Below are 10,248 nucleotides of genomic sequence, written 5' to 3' on the forward strand. Positions count from 1 at the left end.
GCAGCAGGGAAGTGCTTGTTACGTTGTATAGTATTTGGGATTTTGGCTTTATAGACGTTGCTGCTTTAACTGACTGATAAGACGTCTGTGTTTATGTATAAAGCCAGGAACAATTTATTACCTGGTGGAATTCAAAAACTATTTAATGAAAGGGATGGGGGATACAATTTAAGGGGTCAGTTAAATTTAAACATTCATGCTATACGTACAACCAAAAAAAGATTTTGTATTTCCATAAGTGGGGTAAAACTATGGAATAATTTAAGTGTAGACCTAAAAAAAATAGTAATAGAATTGATGAGTTTAAACATAAATATAAAGGTATGTGTCAATCAAGATATATGCAAGAACAGGCTCAATGATTAATTACATGGACAATTGTGGGTGTGGTGTACACTTTGTATTACTTGTGTGGTGTTTTTACATGCTTGAAAGAATAAATCAAATAAAAAATCAATCAAAGTAAAGTAAAGGTCCTGCATTCAAAAGTTACTTAAGTAAAAGTATTAGCATCAAAATATACTTAAAGTACCAAAAGTAAAAGTTCTCATTATGCAGAAGAGCACATTTCACCTTGTTTATTGTATTATATTTACTGATACGTTACTGTCTTCATTACATTTAATATGGCAGCTGGTAAAGGTGGAGCTCATTTTAACTATAGTACATGTATAATTTGAATTTGATGGGTAGCTTGTGAATTTCCCACCAGGTATCATTAAAGTCTTGTGAGTATACTGAATTTTATTCTGATAATCAGATTCTTTCCATCTCCTTTACGTTGTGTTCTTGTGAAGTGCATGTGAAAATGGGAGAAAGACGCTTAAGGCTTTAGCAAAGCTCAGTGCTCTGTTGTGTTTCGGATGTTTAGAGTTGTTTAAACTATTTCTTGTCATGAAGGGAACCCTCACCTGTTTCAACTGAAACTATGTTTGCCAGTATGTGTGAAGTTGTCCAGTTATTTCACCTTCTTAATTTAGCCACCAAAAAAAAGAAGACCTCTTTTGGCCTCTTTTGAACCTGCTTGTAAAAATCCTTATTCTCTCCCAGCAAAATGTGTCCTCTAATAGCAGTTTTGCCCTCAGACTGCGGGAGAGGCATGAACACCAGCAGGGCCTCTAGGGGCCAGATGGCCTCCCCAGGGTCCTGGCCGTGGCAGGTCAGCCTGCAAGTCGCAGGTTTCCACCGCTGTGGAGGAGCCATCATCTCCACCTCCTGGATAGTCACTACGGCTCACTGTGTGGCCTGGTGAGATCTTATTCATCATGCCTCTTCTCAGAGTGGTTGCAGTCTTTTCCAGGCTAAATCTACTCTTCTCTCCCCTGCAGGGCCAGCAGCCCTGGAGACTGGGCAGTGTATGCTGGGATAGTGGACCCGTTAGATACTCTGTTTAACCCAGTTTATTCTGTCAGCCGCATAATTGCACATGAAGGCTACAACAGCTTCACTCTCAAGAATGACATTGCTCTGATGAAGCTCACCAAACCTGTGGATATCACAGGTGGTTATAGCCACATTACATTCACATGGGTGCAATGAAGAATGTCAGACATTTAAATTAAAGTGTACCTAATAAATTGACAACTGAGTGTATATCTGTTTTTGTGTGGAAACCAGTTGATAAATGTACAGTATACACACCATATGTGTCCCAACAAAAAGACAGAATCTGACTTATAACAGACATATCCTTTTGTTTGGCAGTGTCCAGTAACATCAGGCCTGTGTGCCTCCCCAACGTTGGTTTAAACATCTCAGTTCCTCAGAAGGCCTGGAAAACACAGTTTGACTGCAGAGTAAATGGAGGTAAGACACTTATGGTTACATGTGGTGGAATGGTGTGTTGTTTAGTCGGTGAAAATGCAACAGAAATTAATACATACAAAAGACTAGAAATGGAAGGATTATATACTCTATTTACTGAAGTGTGTTTTTTTTTTAAAGCTACCACTTGATGGCACCAAAGGGTGCAATATTCTAATTCAGTACTTGGACTTGAGCAAAACACAGATTACTTTAAAGAGATGACAACTTGGAGAGGAGAGGGTGCAGGTGTTCATTTTTTTTTTTTAGATTTCTCATTATCTGACTAATACAAGTGATATTTCTGTTGGCTGTGTCTCTCTGACAGACTCTGGCTCTCTGTACCTGACCAGGGCTCAGGTTTCTCTCGTACATGCTGCAGACTGCAACAGCATCATCATTTTCAATGGTGGGATATCACAGGACATGATGTGTGCCAGAGAGATGGAGTCAACAGCAAACACCTGCCAGGTAAGACAAATACATTATGTTTGTGTGTCCTTCAGCGCACGGTCTTCCAGTATTCTCTGTTTGTGCCGCACTCCTCAGGCTGACAGCGGTGGCCCTCTGGTGACCCAGAAGGGGAGGCTGTGGTGGCTCATAGGGGACAATATCTGGGGAGGACAGCGTCACGAGCAGAGTAAACCAGGTGTTTATGGCAACATCACCTATTTTCTGGATTGGATCTTCTGTCAGATGAAGGTATAAACTGATAAAAGTCAAACACACACAGCTAACATGACATGTAAACAAAGAATTATCTGGACTTTTAAAGGAAGTTAAAGAAATAGGCAGTGAGGACGTTTACTCATCTGGCGCTCCAGAAGTACAGTGTGACTAAGGCTGGATGACATAGCCACAGTATGTCTGAATCACAGCCAGACCTTCATATGAACTAGGATTTTAATATAGTGGTGTGTGTACGTCATGATCTTTATTCAACTGTGAGACAAGTTAGACATTGTTTAATTGAAGATTAATCAGACATTTCTCAAGGTTGGGAATTTATCTTTTTTGACAAAGAAAAAAACTAAACAATTTATTCCAGCTATTATTACTTTTGTTCATCTTTAGCTTTTCATAGTGAAATGTGGCCGTTTACATGACAGTTTATTCGCTGTTAAGTTTTGCTACGGTATTTGTTTTTGTACCATTTACAAAAGATAACTTATGTATAAGATAATGGCCAAAGAGACATTTTTCACAAGGCAGAAAATACAAATGTATTTATTTCTCTCTTCACAGAAGCATCAAGATGACTGATGACAGGACTGAAGATGAAAGTCTCATGCTCTGCACCTCGTGCAACTTTGACTTGACCGTGCTTTTTTCATTAGTCTGTTATTTGAATACTGAAATGCAGCCCTCGTAATACACAATGTAATTTTAACTGAGTTAAAGAAATAAGCTCAAACGATTTCATTTTCACTTGTTTTTCCATTCAGTTATATTCTTCTGTGTAAAACACAAAATGTACAAGGTGTCGCAAAGGACAACAAATATTTATTCATGTTAAATTACTTACATCTTTGATTTGATTTGATTAGAAGTAGTTTTATTTTATTTAAGGCAATTTTGGCACAAACACATTTAGAAATAGAACATTCAAAGATTTAATTGTACTTTGATAATTTTACAACTTTAAATTTTGGCAGACAGTAACGTATTGGTTACATCACTCAACACTGGTCAGAACCAAAAAGCATGAATTTCAGTTTCTGATTGTGCAGCACAGTCTCAGGGAAGGAGCAGCTTTTATGTCCTGTGTCATGACGTCTACATGGGGAGCTGTCGCTAGTGTCAGCTGTAAACATGTGTTTGTTTGTTGGAACAGCTTTTCCCCTCAACTTCAACAGTGACATTACACTCCACAGAAGACTAAAGATGAATTTCACAATGGAAGAAGGCACTTGTATAGAGTTGGCATTAGGCTGAAAAGATCTGTTGGTAGAAAATTACTAACTATCAAGGCACATTTTTTTGAAGTGGTATGGCCTTAGAAATAAATAACTCCAGTCTCGGTCCTGTGATTGTCTGTGAGGAAGAAACTCCACCCTTAGACACATCATTGCTGGTGTAATGGGGAATTATTTAGCGATAAAGTGTTTCATAGTGTCTGGTTCATCCTGGTGTTTGTGTCACTTGGTCACATCCTTTGTTTAAAAGATGTTTTCACCGTCTCTACAGAAGAAAAGCCTGAACTGGATTTGAGTGGACTCTGAAACTGCACTTCATTTCAGTCTTCCAGTTGAGAAGCAGCAAGTCATGTCCATCACTAAAATCTGCCCTGTAGCAGTTACATAGCAACTTTTAATGCTATAGTAAGTGACTGCACCTGATCTTCTTGTATGCTGGACGCCTTTCTCTGCATCACTGTCTACATATAAAATGACATGACCAGTGATCAGAGAACAAAGATACATAACCAAGCAAGAAATTGGAACTGTAAATACATCACCAGCAGCTGTTTTTAATAAGTGTTGTAGGGTGGATTTCCACTTTAAGAGGTACTTGATCTATCTGTATCTGCCTCTGTGGGCTGTGCTGATGTGTCAGTCAAGCATTCAGAGTCCAGCCTCACCCCCTTCTCCTCCACTGTGGATGAGCTCTGCTCGCTGTCTGCCTGCCAGGTCACCCTGATCGCCGGTCCGTTTCCTCTCAGTCACTTAATACGGTGGCGGACCAGTGATGACTCATCGGTTATCTCCCCAGCGTGGCCTCTGCAATGGCAGGGCAGGAGTAGCAGGAGTAGCAGAATGAGGAGCACCGCTATGCAAATCGCAATCAGGACGTAGGAGATGATCCACAGAAAAGGCACCATCAGGCGCGAGCTGGAGCAGTTGGTCGCCACATCTGCTGCTGAGAAGGGCCCTGCGATCTCTGACAGAGCTGTTCCATCCTTCACTGCAGAGAAATACAAGACGGGAAGCTGCAGACTTCATTTCCTACTTGTGGAGTCACAGCTAAAGTTAAAAAGTAGAATGTAAAGTGCTCTATACCTGCTTGTATTAAAAAAATTTTTAAAAAAACTAGAGCAAACAAAAAAAGATAAAATTAACCTTAAAAAGTAGCACTACATTATTATTTTATTGAGCCTTAATTAAAGTAATGAAAACATGTTTTTATATACTTTTTACTTCAATAGTTCTGAATATGAACATTGAACCTACGAGCTTATTCGGACAGGCAGGTGTAAAGCAGTTTTGTGAGAGAAGGTTTATGTGGGTTACGTTTTGGTGATCATGAACAAATCATTGGTATTAGGGATGCCCCAATCCAGTTTTTTTTTTTTTGACCTTAGTACTGATCCAGTTCCTTTAATATTAAGTTTCTGCTGATACCGATTCTTATATTTATCTACAGTAAATGTTCAATAAATATTTGACATACTGAGGCTCAGGTGCATGTTCACTTGCACATTGATAGCACTTTGTGTATAAAAACACTCAAAAGCACCTAGAGAAACACTTCAGAAAAGGGAAAGCTACAGTCCAAAACTCTGACACATAACAGACAGTGAGGGAATTACTGGCTACACTTGCATGTATATGTGTAGTATATCCAACCAGCAAATAAAAACTACACACGTTTTAAAGAGAACTGCCGTGTTCTGTGAAGTGTTTTACGCACGTATCTCTGAAAAAAATAGACGAAGTTAAAATTGGCTTCAGTTCGTGGCTACACACATAAAGCAGGACTGATGTGCCAGTCCACACACAGGCAGTGTAGACAGCTGGATTTGTTAATATAGCAGTTTATCAGTTGTGTGACTCTCCCATCTCAAAAACGTGACCGAGTCCTCTCCAATTCAGGACTGTAGTTCTACATATCTATTCTAGCTGATACCAATCATGTCAAAAATGCCCAGATCAGCACTGGCACTGATACTTATTATCAGCTTGGGACATCTCTAATATAAACATCAACTACAGTACATTATTATTAAGCTAAGCCGTTTTTATTTATGACAGCTTCCTCAAAGAAACTACTGTCTAAGGCTTAAGTAATATGAGTGTTTTCTTTGTCTGGATTTTACCAGCCAGTTCAGAGATTACGCCCAGAAACGCTGCCGTCACAAACCTGCGTCTGCTCCAAGTCTGCTTGTTTAATACAGAACAGAAATGATCTTTGTACTCTAAGATCAGAGCGGGAAGCCCTGCCCAAGCTCATATTTACACAGAACCTCAGGAAAGTACATGTTCAGTGAACCTGAAAGGATGATTAAATAGACACTGCATAGCTTGCTTTTCCTTAGGTTATTAATTAATCTGCTAAACTTTATGGACTTCTGGACTTGTGTCAAAAATTAAGTTTGAAGCAATCTAATCAGCAACATTTTCAATAGGATTCAGTAAAATGTCAGACAATGGCATTTACCGTAATTTCCGGACTACAAGCCGCACCCACTAAATGTAAGACGAATAAACATATTGTACATAGCCGCAGGTGTCCACGTTGTAACATGAGATATTTCGACAGCCAGATTGATCGCCTGTAATTTGAAGCGGCATCATATGCATTTCGTCGTGTGTTGTCCATGATGAGGGTGTGTGCATGAAGCGACAAAAGTAGCGGCTTCTCCACCATCAGATAAAACCTTACAGTACAGATCAACCTGTAACCATTTCCTGAAAATCTTCAGAAACATTGCTCTAAAACTGGTTCTGAGTTTTACATACTTGTCTGCCTTAGTATTGGACTGGGACTCTCACCTGCACAGTTGCTGAGTGCAAAGCCCAGTCTCCGCTGTGCGCGGTCGAACACCACATAGAAGCCTTCCATGACAGTAGCTCCAATCACCAGGCCATTAACCGATGAAGACACCCCAAAACGATAGCAGTCCACAGTGCCATCCGGGTCCATGACTGACTGGATGTACATCTGCAGGATGACAGAGAACGATGAGGAATTCTAATCTTCTGTGTTGATGGAGAGTTTTGTGTTTATGTTCATCCAGGCACCTGAGGCAGGATGGTGATTCGGAAGGACTGGCTGCTGTTCATGGCCCTTAGATAGATGGACAGGTTGGGGAAAACCCTCCAGGGGGTCTTTCCCTTAAACCAGCATGCAAGCTTGGTGCCACTCCAGAAGTCTGAAGAAAGCTCCTGGATATGAACCACAGAGAAACAGAAAGAGAGACGAAGACAAAACCAAGTCAGTACAACACAAAGATGGTTCTGCTCTTCTCTTTCACTGTCCCACTTGGGATTAATGTGTAATGGGAATTTAAGTACATGAACTGAAAATGTCACTTCCTGTTTATCTGCAGCTGCAAAAGGTGAAAAATTTATAAAATAAAATTTAAAAAGACATGAGCACGGCTACACATTTTTATAGCAGTAAAACGCCTGATCCTTCCACTTAAAGCTACTATGTGCTATCCTCCCCTGCTTTTCTTTGCTCTGACAACATGTTTCATCATTGCCTGTGGAGAGACGGCTGCGTACCACAAAGCTGTGTGTGAAGGCTTCTATCAATGCATTGAAGACGTTGACAGGAAGTCGCAGCAGCGTCGTCCCACTGTCAACTATAGCTTTATCCTTGTTATACTGAAAGAAAGGGAGAAGGAGTGAAGTGCAGTACAGTGCTTCAGGTTCCTGTGGAAGACCTTCAGCAAACAAAAGACTAAAATGAGGGCATTCTTTCACAAGCAAACAATCCAGAACATTCTCTTGTGGTGCGACTCAGTTTCAGTTCTGTGTTGTACTCTTCAAACAGCTCATCAAGAAGAATACAGTGTTGCTTTTCTGCATTAAAGATATAATTTACTGGCATGTAAAGACTGTTTTGGATGGTGTTCAGCAGTTGGAGACAATCAGGGAAGCAACACAGAGTTTGAAGCTTACCTCGCTGCAGTCCAGTTGCAGATTCTGGTCCCCTACCTCGAGCTTCAAAACCTCCACTTGGTAGTACCACTCCTCTACTATTGGGGTGTACCATATTGACCCCTGATACAAAGCTGGTTCAATCCCTCCCATGACCTGAGCAGGATCCAGAAAAAAATAAAATAAAATCACACACACACACACAATTGGTCAACTGTGACCACAACAACACTGAATATCCAGCAAGAGAAATCTCTATAGCAGCAAGTTGTCTGTCCACAATTTGGCTAAATATACAAACACATATAACGTGCGTTTTAATCCATCTGTACCAGTAGGACACATGATGTGAGCGAGGCACCAAGGCAGCTGGTATTACAGTGAAAGACCTGCTCTCAGGAGAAGACCACATTAGTTTAAGTAGCTGCACTCTAATGGGACTTGGACCCTGAAGAAGAAACCATACTGACAAAGAGGAGACCAACTATTATGCCTCTAAACTGCTGCTCTGTCTAATCTAATAAAGAATTTTATTTAGTCTTTTTTATTTATTTAGTATGAATAGTGCTCAATCACACCCCAGTCCTTTGTGAGTGAACTACACAACTGACAGTGCACGTTAAATAACGCTTAACAACCTGTATCACAAAAATACAGAATAAAAGGCAGAGGTCACATTAAATATTCTGGGCCAGAAGTCCTCTTTGCCTTTGAGCAAACTTTATGTGATATGTTCCTCCGCGCCTCCTGACTACTCACAAGACTGCCACCCGGGGGGTCAATTGTGCTGCTGGCTAATAACCCAGCACCACACATCTGGAGGGAGAAGATATCAGGAATTCCCAGCTGCTGCACCGCAGAGTTGAAGAAGGGCTCCACAGTTGAGTCAGGCTGATGGAGAGACAGATGTGTAAATCATTAACTCGTGTTCATAGATTTTTAACTTTTAAAATGAGTTTTTTTTTTCCACAATGTTGCTATAAAATGTTATTTAAATGATTTTCTGACCATAACTGCATTTACTCCATAAAATCCTGTTGATGATTGTGTGTGCAGACTGGTGTACGGTATGCAGGTTGACACAGTTGTATGGCCCTTGACTAAAGAATCACCTATCCTGTTTTCCCCAGAGAGGTTTCTGGTCAGTGCCGTGTCATCATGTGCATAACAAACAGCCCTCAGGCAAGAACCTGAACACTCAGAAAACACCAGCAGCACAAAGTGGTCAGTGTGAGCATATCTGCCCTCCAATCATTGGCATTTGAGTGCAAAGGTTGTTGGAGTCAGCACAGAGTGAAAGAATGTATTATATTGCTTTACGCTGATGTCAGTTTTGTCCCATCAGCACCAAATTACCAAGTTAAAGAAAGCTGAAAGAAGCATCTGGGTTTGTGACTGTCACACTTCATACATACAGATAAAGTTATTCAGTGCTGCAAATTAAAGGTGGGACAGGAAGTGATGGAGCACTGTGTGATTATAGTGACAGTCTATAACCTGATATTATCCCCGCCTCTCACTAAATGTCAACTGGGATTTGCTCCAGCATCCCCAAGACCCTCTTCAGGATAAGCAGTATAGATAATGGATAGATGGGTGGATGAACTTCTGACATACGATACTGCACAGGGCCACTTGCAGAAACTGGTAAAAGAAGAATTGAACTTTTTTTTCTACAAATTGTGTGATTTCATATTTAAGGTATGATTGAAGATGTTCTCTCTCACCTGTGCCAACATGGGATAGGCCAGTCCCAGGATGCCCTGCCAGTTGATCCCAGAAAGGAAGAAGCCGTCAGAAAACAGGATGGCAACTATGTTGGTGATGACAGTTCCATTTGGGCCTTTGGGGATAGAGACATGATCTGTACCCAGTTCACCTTCCCAGTTGCCCTGGGTGTACTTGGCATCCACAGTGCTGCCAGATGACTGATAGGTACTGGATCTAAATGCAAGGGAAAATGCCAAGAAGTGTGACAAGTTAGAAAGACCTGTGTTAGTTATTTAAATACTAATATTGGTGTTGTATTATAACTAGGACTGTAATAAAGGACTGAGAAAGACGGGAAAGTCGGACAAGTCAGATTCACTATACAAAAACATATCAATTCATTACACAGTGAAGACTATATAATTAGTTAATGAATACTATATTTCTGTGAAAAAGCTATCATCCCAGGCACATTTCAAAAAAAGATATTTGCCTGGGTGATGAAGAGCAGACAATGTAAAACAACAGTTAAACTAAAAGTCAACACTGGTATAACACTCCCAGGGGCTTGTTTATTAGTTTGCACAGTGTGCTCTGGCCACTCACAGCGCAGTGTTGAAGTAATGAGTAATGAATGGGTGTGGTGCCGCAGCCACAGCAAAGTTACTGCTGCCTGTATCCACCAGGATGTTCAACTGAAAAAACACAAGGCAGAGTTTAGTTTAACATTACAGTTATCTGCTACAAGCCAACCCCACCCTAACTTACTGTACAGACGTCGCGAATCACCATGTTAAACAAAGATGACAGCTGAGCCAAAGTGGGACACACTGATGAGAGGACTTGAAGCTTTTAAAATAAAACTAAGAAATCAATGTTTCTGTTTGTACTGAAAAACAGAGGAAGAAAT

At 40.6% G+C, this 10,248-nt stretch overlaps 2 protein-coding genes across 2 annotated transcripts in view; one reads left to right on the plus strand and one right to left on the minus strand.

Annotated features, from left to right (window-relative positions):
- LOC109960302 (transmembrane protease serine 2-like) overlaps positions 1–3,431 on the plus strand; it is a 7,791-nt gene extending 4,360 nt beyond the window's left edge. The window contains exons 8-13 of the mRNA XM_020600289.1: positions 1,086–1,248; positions 1,329–1,501; positions 1,705–1,806; positions 2,132–2,274; positions 2,353–2,505; positions 3,049–3,431. Coding sequence (XP_020455945.1) covers positions 1,086–1,248; positions 1,329–1,501; positions 1,705–1,806; positions 2,132–2,274; positions 2,353–2,505; positions 3,049–3,066 — 752 coding nt within the window. The 3' untranslated portion in view covers positions 3,067–3,431. The remainder of the gene's footprint in view (positions 1–1,085; positions 1,249–1,328; positions 1,502–1,704; positions 1,807–2,131; positions 2,275–2,352; positions 2,506–3,048) is intronic.
- Positions 3,432–3,523: 92 nt separating this feature from the next.
- The window catches only part of bace2 (beta-secretase 2), a 10,810-nt gene continuing 4,085 nt past the window's right edge, over positions 3,524–10,248 (minus strand). Inside the window, exons 2-9 of the mRNA XM_020600283.1 lie at positions 9,945–10,033; positions 9,356–9,572; positions 8,388–8,519; positions 7,650–7,784; positions 7,251–7,352; positions 6,765–6,908; positions 6,516–6,684; positions 3,524–4,707 (exon numbers count right to left, since the gene is read on the minus strand). Of these exons, the coding sequence (XP_020455939.1) occupies positions 4,466–4,707; positions 6,516–6,684; positions 6,765–6,908; positions 7,251–7,352; positions 7,650–7,784; positions 8,388–8,519; positions 9,356–9,572; positions 9,945–10,033 (1,230 nt within the window). The 3' untranslated portion in view covers positions 3,524–4,465. The remainder of the gene's footprint in view (positions 4,708–6,515; positions 6,685–6,764; positions 6,909–7,250; positions 7,353–7,649; positions 7,785–8,387; positions 8,520–9,355; positions 9,573–9,944; positions 10,034–10,248) is intronic.

The sequence above is a fragment of the Monopterus albus genome, unplaced genomic scaffold, assembly GCF_001952655.1.
Source record: "Monopterus albus unplaced genomic scaffold, M_albus_1.0 scaffold46.1, whole genome shotgun sequence".
NCBI lineage: Eukaryota > Metazoa > Chordata > Actinopteri > Synbranchiformes > Synbranchidae > Monopterus > Monopterus albus.